At 34.7% G+C, this 13,410-nt stretch overlaps 1 protein-coding gene across 1 annotated transcript in view; it reads right to left on the reverse strand.

Annotated features, from left to right (window-relative positions):
* Nucleotides 1–8,010: 8,010 nt before the first annotated feature.
* The window catches only part of LOC120629965, a 28,592-nt gene continuing 23,192 nt past the window's right edge, over nucleotides 8,011–13,410 (reverse strand). The window contains exons 5-7 of the mRNA XM_039899062.1: nucleotides 11,984–12,173; nucleotides 9,227–9,407; nucleotides 8,011–8,052 (exon numbers count right to left, since the gene is read on the reverse strand). Coding sequence (XP_039754996.1) covers nucleotides 8,011–8,052; nucleotides 9,227–9,407; nucleotides 11,984–12,173 — 413 coding nt within the window. The remainder of the gene's footprint in view (nucleotides 8,053–9,226; nucleotides 9,408–11,983; nucleotides 12,174–13,410) is intronic.

A 13,410-nucleotide genomic window follows, 5' to 3' on the forward strand; every position in this document is an offset into this window, starting at 1 on the left:
CTTTTTAAAATCCACAATTTCAACAACAGATTCTTGATACATTAAAATAAAATAACAAATGTAGATCCATCTAATGTATGTAGAAGTTACTCGTATAACGTTATGAACTGATATCTATAGCGACTGTGAATAAGCTATACACTTTCCACCTATATACCCTATTTTAATTTGATAACCACATTAAAATTTTGGTTAGTAGTCTAACTTAGCTAATTTATTAGCGCTGCCCTACTTTGACTTTATGGGGGTTAGGCGAGGTACTGTCATAAAGTACCATGTGGCATATGACATTTGAAAACTGCTCCCTTAGAGCAAAACTGCACACCTCGTGAACGTTGATAGTTTTCGAGTATCGAGAAATTTCATCATCTGCAGACAAGGCTTTAATGTTCTAGTTTGATGAAGTTAGTGGAACTGCTAATGGGGCACAGCCTATTAAAAACATATCTTACTCGTACTTTCTATTAGAGATTAACTCGACTGTGAGATGGTGATAACAAACAAAAATACAATCTGGCTAGGTTTGTTGTGGGCTCTCCTGTGAACAGAGCGCGTTTGGATCCCTCCTAGCCTTAGTTTTAAGTTAACGAATGCAGTTATCACCATCACTAAAATTAGCGTAAACATGTTAAATGCATGGAGGCTTCCTAAGTACGTGTGATAAAGTCTACAAGAAGAAAACATTTTTGAATTTGAATTTGGTTATACACCCGCTTACAGCTACGGTTCCTAGCTAAGTTGCTGAAATTACACCTACAAAAAATGGAATATTTGGTGCATTAATGTCTCGATACTCGAAAACTATCGACTTCAGCGAATGATGAAATCTCGTACTCAGGGTTATGATTCTACAGGAGTCATAAACGGCGTAATGTTATAGGTTATGAGACTTGCGAAATATACTAGGTATAAAAATATACAGGTATTTTATGGGTGTTTCAAGAAATAAAATAAAAAACGAGTGTTGCAGCTAGCCGAAGTTTAATATAGGAATATTAAACTTCGGCTAGCCTGTCCTATATTTCGATTACATTATTGGGTCTTCGAATACGGCAGCCACCGCGAAAAAATCCATTGTATAGGATCCATATTCATCCCATGTTGTTTCTCCTAATTAAAATTGATATATAATCATTATCATTATCATCAGCCAAGCGCGTAGCGTAGGTACTATGCGCGTGTCGGTCTTTTATATTCAATATGGTTTTTATAAGCAAACACTTAGAATGTTTTGACACTTCGCCTTGTAGGCTCCCGGCACTCCGTTTGCCGGGAGCCCACAAGGCGAAGTGACGAGGAAGCCTTTCGCCATCAACGTATAACGGTCATTAAACAAACTTGACCAGCCCACTGCCACTTCCTCGTGCTAGCCTTAAGGGATATGGAGGTTATTTTCGTTCTTTAGCGAATCACTTCGTTACGGACGTCACCCCTCGAAGAAATATCAAGCACAGCTCTTGCCATATCGATATTTCTTCCATTCATTATTTTATGATATTAATAGAAACAGGTGAAAACTAAATTTCCAAACTATCGAAATAATGAAATTTATAATGGTAAAATGAATACTTCCCGGTCGACCGACTTAATTATATATTCATCATTCGGAATTATGATTTACCTACGTAGGCTTTATTGAACCAAGAGAGAGATAATTCATAAATATATTTAATATATAGAATATATTAAATTATCCTATGTAAATACATATATATAATATATATGTATATACATACGAAATCAACGCTGCATATGTATATTACATAAGATATAACCCTGTAAAAATATTAATTCATAAGAAGCATATTTATTTTTCAAAACATTCTAAGTGTTGGCTTATAAAAACCATATTGAATATAAAAGACCGACACGCGCATAGTACCTACGCTACGCGATGCTTACCTAATTAAGTGAAGGGAGTTACTTGGTTTTAATTTTGCATGTGATGTTGTGGCTGTATTCGAGTTATTTCAGTAAAAACTATAGCAGCGGTTTACTCACGCTATTACTACTGCTTCACAGGTAAGTCTAAAAGACAGTACATAACGTGCAACTAAAGGCTGTGAAGTAATATTTCGGTTTTCATTTACACGTTGTATATTAACCACAGGTTCTCACAGATTAAAATAAATTTTGCTCAATATTAAGTGATATAATATAAATTATGATCTATTATGTGTCTTATAATGAAGCTTTCACTACAACGTTACATTACAGTCTATTTTATGAATATTCTACTACAAATAATAACTTTAATATATAAAAAATACTACAGCATCCTCTGTTCCCAAATCCAGTATCAGTTTTTCAGTAAATGATTATATTATACAAATTGTTTATAATTTATTATGCTAGTGTTCTTTTAATTTCAATATTATTATTAAATAATGAGCTACCAAATAATACAAAGCTACCAAATTGTAACAAGTTAGCTCGAAAAGGATATAAAGAGGTTCGGGAAAAATCAACAAATATCACAAGTGAGGTGGGGAAGTGTAGTAAATATACACTTAGAACCGATATGAGACCTTTGGAGCCAAGAGCGCGGTATCCCAAATAGGCGAATCGAAGTAAGTGGCATACGCGCCTTCTTACCTTAGTGTTACTAAAGTAAGAATGCTTGGATTCAGTAAATCCGCCCTAGAAGGCTCATCGGTGACCTAGGCATTAAAAAACTTTAGAGTTTGGAGAATCTTCAGAGCTTTATATATCACGAAAGCGTTCAAAACGCCATGCATCTTTGTTTATGATTCGCACCGCAAGGATCAGAATTGTCCTTCTAGCTTCCATTATCTCCAGTCCCTACGATATGCGTACCTTCAAATCAAGAGTGAATAGGAATCTTCTAGGCAAGCGCACTCCACTTCAGGCAGAATCATCACTTACCATCAGGTTTTATTGTCAAGTGTTCATTAACTCAATACATTAACAGAAATACTATTTTTTGAATAGAATCCTTCTATTCCACTCTTATCGGGCATTTTCCAGAGATTTGCAGAGTTTGAAATTCAATAAAGACACGTATGTTGAACAAAATTACAAAATGACTAAATTGTTAAAAAGTTTTTAATACAAGTTACTTTTATTTAATCATGAAAATATATAGAACTGAATAATTTAAGGCCTGTTTCACCATCTTTTGATAGCTGTTGGATAGCTAAGTAACAAATTGTATCGGTCTCTTACTCACTTTAACAAAACTTAATATGTGTAGGCTATCCGAGACTTGTCAGAAGGTGGCCAGAAAAGCCGGCTTCTGTATTGTTACTGGCACTAAAAGTAAGATTATCTTATCACTATCAAACCTACCCACTATCACGAATGATAAAAAAAAAATAGGGAGGAACACATATAAACATGTGAATTAGTAAAAACTTTGGTTTATCCTTTCTTAAAAAAAACTTACTTAGATAATTATCTTAATAATTGATGTTAAAGGAACACCACGACAAAACTGTTTCTAAACTATTTTGGATACACTAGGTTTATAAGTAAAGGAAGAAGGAATTGCGCAAGAGTTGGAAGAGTATCGTGCATTTGTTAACGACTTTATTTTAGATATCTCTAGTCGTAATAAACGTTTTTGTATCCGTACTATTTCAATATAATAGAGGCAATTAAAAAAAACGATTATCCTCCCACTCATACTAAGTTATTAATAAAATTATATAAAGTAAATTTATTGTTATGCCAGAAAGATTCACAGATATTAAATCAATTCTCGCCCACTCCAGTTCGTCGTCTAATCTTCGTCTTGCGTTTTAAAATGTTAAATCTTCGCCCACGATTTATTTTTTTCTTCGCAATTCCTTTTACCTTTACTTATAAACCTTACCTACCTTTACTTATAAAATATAAATATTAAATATTAATTAATTAATTTACATACTATTACACTTGTTTACGACACTACGATATGAAATATTTTTTACATTCATTACATTTGATATAATACTCATCCGCTACGACATAATAAATAGGAGTATAATTTAATACATGACAATTATATATAATTAAAATACATTATGTTTAAATTGCTATTATGGGTCGACAAATTCTTTGACAATATGCCCTACCCGCCTTATTATTATTGGATCTTAAGTCCTTATTCATTTATAAAGCATCTAAAAAACATAATCTCCCTGATATTTTTGGTACGCGATTTGTAAAAGAGTAGAGATGTTAAAAATACAAATTTATAAAAAGCTTTGATAAATTGGTCTATCAGTGGGACGATCTTTTAATTCCGAAAAGTTACGAGCTCATTTAATTTTTTATGTTAGATGATTGAAATCTTTCTTCTAATTTGATTACTGATTTAATACGACCAATGATTTTGGGCTGTATTTCTGTCTATTACTGATTTTTCACCCGCAACTATTTCTGAATTAGTATTTCTATTTGTTTTTGTGATACTTAGGTCCGCTGGCGCCACCCTGGGTTATTTTATAACGCAGAGTTAGTTACCAATATGGTGTTTAATTACAATTTAAAAAATATACTATGACAATACACACATCGCCATCTAGACCCAAAGTAAGCGTAGCTTGTAGAATTTTTTTATGAATAATATAAATAAATACTTATAATATATATATAAACACCCAGACACTGAAAAACATTCATGTTCATCACACAAAAATTTTCCAGTTGTGGGAATCTAACCCACGGCCTTGGACTCAGAAAGCAGGGTCGCTGCTTACTGCGCCAATCGGCCGTCACCGCGAAAATAATGATTGTGCCTTGCGTATACCAACTAAGTGTTTGTTTTCTACGCCGCAACAAAATACAGAGTTACAAATTTTACGTTATTTTAACCCAGCTATTGCCGCAAGCGAACCTTAAATATTTACCTGAGATATAAATATGTTACGTGTTAATAAGAGTTATTTGTGTTTATGCGAAATTTTCGTTAACTTTTCGCATTTTGATACATAACTTAGTCATCACAAAATATTTATTTATTTAAGGAGTTATTAAAAATATAAGGTTTAAATACGAATGTATATATTTGATTTTTGATGAAAATAGACAGTATTTTTTTCACTTCATTCGGAATGAGGTGGACGGATGTTAAAGGTTTAATAATTGTTGGAACTAACTGTGACAGGAGTTGCAGTTTTATGAAGAAATCCTAAAATGTTACCATTTATATGATTACCATAAAGAAAATGTACAAAGTCAGAACATATAAGAGTATTTCATCGATATTTTTTCGTGTGTACATTTTAATTCCATTTGTAGAATTTAATAAATCTTTTCTTTGAAGAAATTTTAATCAAGTCAATTTTTGCATAGGTTAGTCAGTAATATGATTAATTAACTATCGATGATCCATTCAGATACAATAAAGAACGATAAAGTTAACACCAATTTTCGCACTGCTTCCTATCTACACTTCAAAGCAATTTATATTTATTTTTAAGACTAATAAAAATAAACTTGTTTATTCCCAATATATTATTTTTCTACAAAAATATCGAATCACTCCACAATTCCTATTAAAGCCTGTTCCATGCAGTTACTGTTATTAAGCAATTTTTGCGTTGAGATATTAATTATTTTACTTGTATTAATTCACTAATACAAATCTCAATTTACAATACAGATTTTCTTCATAACATCAACATAAATACTTACACGAGGAGCGCCGGTTCCAGTTCCAATATAATTAAAATCTCAAGGCTCAAATTCAAAATCACCATACAATAATTTAAGAACACACATAATATTTTATTTATTCATATTTTGGAGAAACACACAAATAATTTGTGCACACCGATTTTATACAGATAAATAATTATGGTAATATCGTTGTACACAAATCTCTTAACCGAACTAAATTACTGACAGTCTGGCTAAATTTTTATTAATGGTAAATTTGTTTCAGAGTTCTTTGATAACGGGAAAAATATTGGTCTAAGTTTAACGGGTTCTTAAGGAGTGAGTTTGAGGAATAAGGAATAAGCAAATCTGGCTTGAACCCTGCGTACAGGTCTAAAAACCAAAAATTATTTCCTACCAATTAGGAATGAAATGAATCCTATAAATTATGTTACTTTAGTGTTTAGTACATTTATCGCTAGCATTATTTGGTTTTCTTGCAAACTACTGTTGTCTAATTTGATTTCATTTAAAAATGTTACGTCAACTTAGTTAAGTCATTTAGTTAAGTCGTAGCGTAAGAGATTTATGTCACTCTGTCTGTGTGTTTGTGTACAGAGCAGGCGTAGCAAACCTATATAAAATATTGTTAAGAGATTTGTGCACCAACCTAACCACATCAGTATAATATTTATAGCTAATACAATTTTAATATATTCCGATATGTTTAAAATTTTAAAAGATTATATATTTATTATTGGCCGAATATATTTTTGTTATTTACACAAATATGTAAATTCTAATAAATATTCGTTGTATTTATGCCTAAATATTTGACAGCAAATAATTCTTAAATTACAACAATACAGTTCGATAGGAAACCTTTTGCTAATATTATCACAAATACAAGACTAGAAATTGCCTTACATTTTGCTATAAATAAGACGTTTACAATACCATACACCGATACGACTTTAGTGTAAGATATAGATAATGTTGTATCCATTACCAGAAAAAGTAGCATAGACCACGTTAATATAAAACACAAGTACCTATCTAATACTTTGACTGTGAAAGTAAGGTAAACCTGACCACTCGTTGGCTATAAAATTAAATTGTAACATGTAAGTGTGACCTCAAACAAGACAGTTCTCGTCAAGATTTGTCAAATGTAACGTCATAAAATGCATTTCTCGCTAAGTTCAGTGCAATTAGTCATTATTTTTCACTATAATAATTCATGAATAGCACTCACGAAAGTTTAAACGCTATAATAGATAAGTATTTTTACTTAATCGTATCGTTTTCCAACATAACATCTAATCAACTACAAGATATAATAAATAAGAGCAAGGATTTCAATCGTAGATACACAGAAGGGGTCATGGCAAATGTATAGCATGACTGCAAGATCACTATCTTAGTAGCCTCAAATATTTAAGACCCGTATTGATAAGCTGACGAAGATAGTAACAGGTTTTAATTACCAGCTAATCTATGCTTAAGACTGAACTAGAAAACCTGTTCTTAACTCGATGTTGATTTATTAATCATAATCATCCACCCATTACGGCCCACTACAAGGCACGGGTCTTCCTCTGAGGATAAGAATAGCTTAGGCCCACCACGCAAGCCAATTGCGGATTGGTAGACTTCACACGCTTTTAAAAACATTTAGGAAAACTCTCAGGCATGCAAGTTAAAGCAAATGATATTTAATTGCTTTCATGAAAAATTCACACACCTACGAAAAGTTAGAGGTGTGTGCCAGGGGAGCTCTGTCTCTCCAAAAGTACAGCCGAAGCTTTACCACCAAGGCTATCACCGCTTGTCAATACGAGCCTTTATCTATCGGTTATTGTTGATAATAACCGGTGAGCTTACGAATGTTACGGTGGATGCATTTACAAATTTGGCATATCTACGACATCAACCTTTGGAAATGAGCACGCCTCAAAAAGCACTGACAGATAAGCATCAAACACTCAAAGTCCACTTACAGCACTCATTACTTTAGAAATAATAAACTTTGTCTGTTGCTTCAAAGTGTACGTGCTTTTTGCCGTGCGGTGGCAGCACGACCACCAACCATCAGGCCGCGTCACCATTCCCACTACCATTCCTCACATAACCACTTTTGTTCACATCACGTTTGGGACTTCTGGGTTTCACTTCGTAGTCACTTTTGGGGGATTTAACATCATCGTCGCATTTGTCGGGCTCGTTTATTTCTGGGATCTTTAGTTTGTTATCGGTAGCGTCTCTGTCTGCTTGGGTTAGTACTTCTTGGACATGGATTGTGAGTTCGGGGCGTACTACTTGGGTGAAGGGGAGAAGGGCACCGGCTACATCCATCGTGTTGTTGATGTTCCTGTGCCACAGTTCGAGCACGACACTGCGCCGTTGCTACTTGTATCTAGGTGGTCCAAGCCAGCCGCAGCCGAATACCTGATAACAACAATTTGTGTTGGGACACCACACGTGACACATTTGAGTGTAGTTATATGTATATTACTTGTAACAGTACCTGAAATGTTGTCGGCTGCTTGGTTATCTATCAGAAGCTCTAAATCTTTTAATTTATTTTGGATTTATTATTTATTTTATTTATTATTATTATTATTATTGATTTATTATTTATTTTATTTTGTATACTAACTCACAAATATAGCGATTTGGATTTTATCATATACACTATAGTTATATATATTATTAAAATTTACATAACATGCTGCATTGTCGTATTAGGATAACTTTTTCCTGTAATGACAAAAATGTGAGATGGGAATAAATAAATAAATAAATAAATTAATTAATTAATTATGATTAAATCTATTGTTATTTGTGTCAACTTTCGTATTTATTTTCATTACTTATTTTTTTTGTGTACACCTATACTGTAACTTTTCTCTTGCTCTTTAGGTAGAAATCGCTTGTTAGCGATAAGGCAGCCTAGTGCTGCTTTTATACTTGTAACTTTTTTATTTGTAGACTTCCACTAATATTTCAAAACCTACTAGTAAATAAGTAAAGTCAGTCTAGCCGTTCTCGAGATCTAGTGAGACTAATAAAAGCAATTCGTTTATTGTATATAGAATACGTTTGGCACCCTCACTATAACAAGCATGTATCGTGTAATAAATATTCGAATAGATAATTCGTTTGATCAACTGCATTGCTGTCGTGAACTTCGATTATTTTGAATATAGTTACTGTCACAGAAATAAGAACATACAGAACTGTCATTCAGCCATTATTGTGTGCAGAGCTTTGTTTCAAAAGACAGTAAAAACGCCCCGCGCATGTCGGAATGTTGCTAGCTCACAATTTTTTTCCGATTTCCCCATTTTACAGTAAATGCTTAAAACATTAGAGGTAAATAATTACTGTCAACTGCTAAGTGAAATGAAGTGATTAACCGCCTGTCCGAGAAACATTACTAAAGTGGAGTGGTTTTTTTATGCTTCAATATTAGTCGTGTACACGGTTTCTGTAGGTTCTTAATTCTATGGTTACTGTATATAGGGTAAGATGATGTTTGCAGATAAAAAAAAATACTGTGTATACGCTGCTAGTATCTATAGAATATAGAAAGGAAAATAAGCTGAAAGTGTAGACTTACTTGACAAATAACAAGGGCTAGGAGTAATAGTATGACAAGGGCCACTACGCCCCATACGACACCAAGCTGCGTCAACGCGAACACATACAGTGTTTTGTGACACCACTGGTTGGGCTCAAAAAGCGTTGGCGCATAGTCTGGCCACATGATGCCCAACGTCCAATAGTTTCCGCAGGCGAACCTGTGTAAAAAATATTGTGATATTATATTATTTGACGGCCCTTTGGCGCAGTGGACAGCGACCCTGCTTTCTGAGTCTGAGGCCGTAGGTTCGACTCCGCCACCCGTCACTACACTAGCCTCTCTACGGTCTGAGGGGGGGTTCAAGCTGTCCTGATAATCTCCTCGTTAGCGCGGGAGCCCCAACAATCGGTTGGGATGCATGGTAGACGTCGGGGAGGTATACAACGGGTTCCCCGGGCGTCTGACATAGCCAACAAGAGGGACATGCCGTGGTGGTTTTTAGTTTGGGTATACCCCTTTAGAGGGTAGAGTCCCCTCCGTCTTGTCCAAGGGTTGGAGGTAGCAATAAAGCTTTTCCACCACGAAAAAAAAAAAAGGTTCGATTCCCACAACTGACAACTTTTTGTGCGATGTTTTTCAGCGTCTGGGTGTTTTAATGTATATTATAAGTATTTATGTATAATTTTCATAACAATATTCATCAGTTATGTTAGTACCCACAACATAAGCTACGCTTACTTTGGAGCTAGATGACTGACTATGTGTGTATTGTCGTAGTATATTTATTTATTTTTTATGTATTATTTATTGATTATTTTCTATAATTGTGTAGAAATCCTAATTGGGTCATAGTTACAAAATTAAGAATTATTAAATTTTATTTACGCAGGTTCCCGAATGTCTATTTGAAGTCATTCTGACTGGCGCTGTGATTTTTATGTGTAGTCGGTGGCCACAAATTAAATAAAGCTCCAACAAATTTATGAAAGCAATCGTTTAATCAACACTACTACGGGTGCCACCGAATACGCCTTTTTGTTAAATATACGATCTTGACCTTTTTATTATCTACTTGTTTTCAGCCCGTAAACGTTCAAAGTTTATCAACTACGAATAAACAGACATATTACTCTTTCCTATTTATTATATTAGTATGAATATACATATAGATTGTGCTCAGGAACTTCACAATCTTGTTCCTCCTTACCCGTTCTACCACATAACAGCGAGACACCGTAAGCAGTGGCATCCTTATGTGGTTGATATTCCATCAACACGCACGAAACGTTTTTTATTCGCGTTTCTGAAACGTATCGCTAGGATAGGATGTGGAACGCTCTCCCGGCAACTGTGTTTCCTGCCACGTATAATTTGAGTACCTTCAAGGCGTAGAGTGAATAGGCTTTTTCTAGACAAGCATACTCCAACTTAGACCTCATCATTGCTTTCTAACTATTTATTTATTTATAAGCTTTTCAAGGAAAACAAACTGTACTATCACACATAAAAGTATTTTTATATAACGTAAACCAATGAAGTTTCCACAACTTAGTTATACATAAACGACAACATTCACCACAATTGCTTAGGAACTAAGTACCAAGCGAAAATTATACAACAGAATTTAAAAAAAAACCAAAAACTTAAAAGCTTATAATCTTATTTTGCCATTGTATAGACTAGCAGACCTGGCAGACGTCTTTCTGCCCAAAAAAACACAAAGCACAAAAATACAAACGCACTTTCGCATTTTTTCGTTTTACTAAGTATTTACTCGTGTCTCAAATGTACGACTCAATAGTTGTGTAGCGTATACAATGCGAGCACGTAGGTAGCATGCTGGCATTGTATACAATCTGCACGCTCGGCTGCCGCCCGGTAATTACTGTGGCAGCTCCAGCACCTGTCCCTTCAGCCTGAATGCCTCATACAGCCTTCACCGCATTGGAAACAATGAAAATATACACAAACCTCTTGAAAAATCTTATCATTATTCTAACCGCAAATTTTATTCAAGATAAACCTCATTGCCTATTAAAAGTTTAACAAAACCCTTCAGTTTCAAAGTAAAAAGTTAAAATCTAAATTCATAAAGTTTGCCGAAGTAAGCTCTTGGACTATCTCAAATGTTTTTACTTCAAAGTTTAAAACAAATTCAATTACATCGACCACTATAATATGAACTCAACGCCTCTAACTTTTTAGAGGGATGTTTATAAAAGCTTATTTATTAGGGCTTGCCCGCTACTTCGCAAGGGTAAAACTTCTCTACTCTACACAGGTTAGCCCGTTTCTAATTTCACTTACCACCAGGTGAGATTGCAGTCACCTCTTATTGCATCACAAACCTCGAGCTTATGGCAACACAAATATTTTATTTGAAGGAGCACAGATTTATAATAAACTACCATCTGATATAAAAGAAGTCAAATCTACGTTTATTAAAAAAAAATATTATAAATCTACTTGATAAATAACATGTTACTTTAAGTCATTTCCAGTAAATGATGATCTTTGTTTTAGTCTTATGTTTTTGCTCGGTTATATTTGTGTAACTACCCGCTTATGCGAACATTTTCTTTTTATCTACATTTAACAAAATGTTAACAGTCAACAGTTTGAAGTTTAATGTTTTCTCTATAAGCGGATTTTTTGAATTCTTTTGAGAAATAAAGATCTTAAGCCATAAAGACGGAGATAAACTTAGGCTACTTTTTATCCTAGGAAAACAAACGTTTGCTACGGGAAATGATTTGGAAATAAAGCTTATTGTTCATTATAGTAGAAACCCACCATCCCATAAGGAACATGGTGAGTGTGTATGCGAGCAGGCGTTCGGGTACGCTCGCGGAGTTGTTGGAGCTCCTGCCCGCCAGCTGCGCCCACAGTAGCCAGCAGATGCCCACGCCGCCCGCCGCACCGCCCACCACCATATACACCGGGATGCGAGGCTCGGCCGGGCAGTCGCGGATGTACTGCACTCCTGGAGAAAAAAAATTGTTAATGCTCCATCAACCAATGGATGCCCACAGTTGGACATAGGTATTTTGTTAAGAGTTCCAAATACAAAATTCTCGTGTTGCTTGAGTCCAGATGCTCGTCATCCATCCAGCTAGTGGGGGGATCAACGTCGCGTTTACCAGTGCGAGGTCATTATTCCAGCACCTTGGTACCTCAATGTCCCACCCATTGCCACTTTAGCTACGCGACTCTTTAAGCTATGTCGGTAACTCTATTTCTTCTACGGATCTCCTCATTCCTGATTTAACCAGGTAGATACACTCCAAGCATTTCTCTCCATCTTCCGCCGAGTGACCCTAACCTTTTTATGAAACCCATAAATAATTAACGACCAAGTAAAACCATACTAAAGCTATAAAAGCGAAAGTTTGTTTGTTTGTTTGTTTGTCCTTCCTTTTCACCCTAACTAAGCAACTAAAAGACGTGATATTCGGCACAGAGATAGTTGAAAGGACGAAAAGTAACATGGGCTACCTTGTATCTAGAAAACAAACGATTTCAACGGGATAATAGATAATAATAAATACATATAGTGTGAAAATACACACATCACCATCTAGCCCCAAAGTAAGCGTAGCTTATGTTATGGGTACTTAGATGACTGATGAATATTTTTATGAATAATATAATACTTATAATATAAAGATAAACTCCCAACCACTGAAGAAGATTCATGTTCATCACACAAACATTTATCAGCGTCGAACCGAACCCACGGCCTTGGACTCAGAAAGCAGGGTGCCCAGTGCGCCAATCGGTCGTCAAAAACCGAAAGACCGCGGGCAATAGTCAGTATACTTATAGCTATATACGTATAGTAGCTTTTTAGGATTCTGAATCTCAAAAAAACATGAACGGAAATATTTTAGAATAAGTGGAACTTATCTTCCCTGGTTAATAAAAGGTGTCTGTATGTGTGTCGGTCTGTCTATGTGACTGTGATATCTTAGGTAAATCGATATTAAACAATTTAAGGTCAGATCATTGTGGCCAACAAATTACTGTTGTTGGTACAAATAGAAATAAACATATTGTTAAGTACAGGCCGATAACTCAGAGTAAACTGACGCGATTTGAAGGTGAAATATCAGCCAAAATTCCTGCTCTCTTTTTTGAAAACTGTCATCCCGACAATCTTTATCGTACGCTTTTCAATGAAATAGAAAGTGCATTTAATAAAGTATTTACTTTTAAATACA

This window comes from Pararge aegeria, chromosome 15 (assembly GCF_905163445.1).
Source record: "Pararge aegeria chromosome 15, ilParAegt1.1, whole genome shotgun sequence".
Classification (NCBI taxonomy): domain Eukaryota; kingdom Metazoa; phylum Arthropoda; class Insecta; order Lepidoptera; family Nymphalidae; genus Pararge; species Pararge aegeria.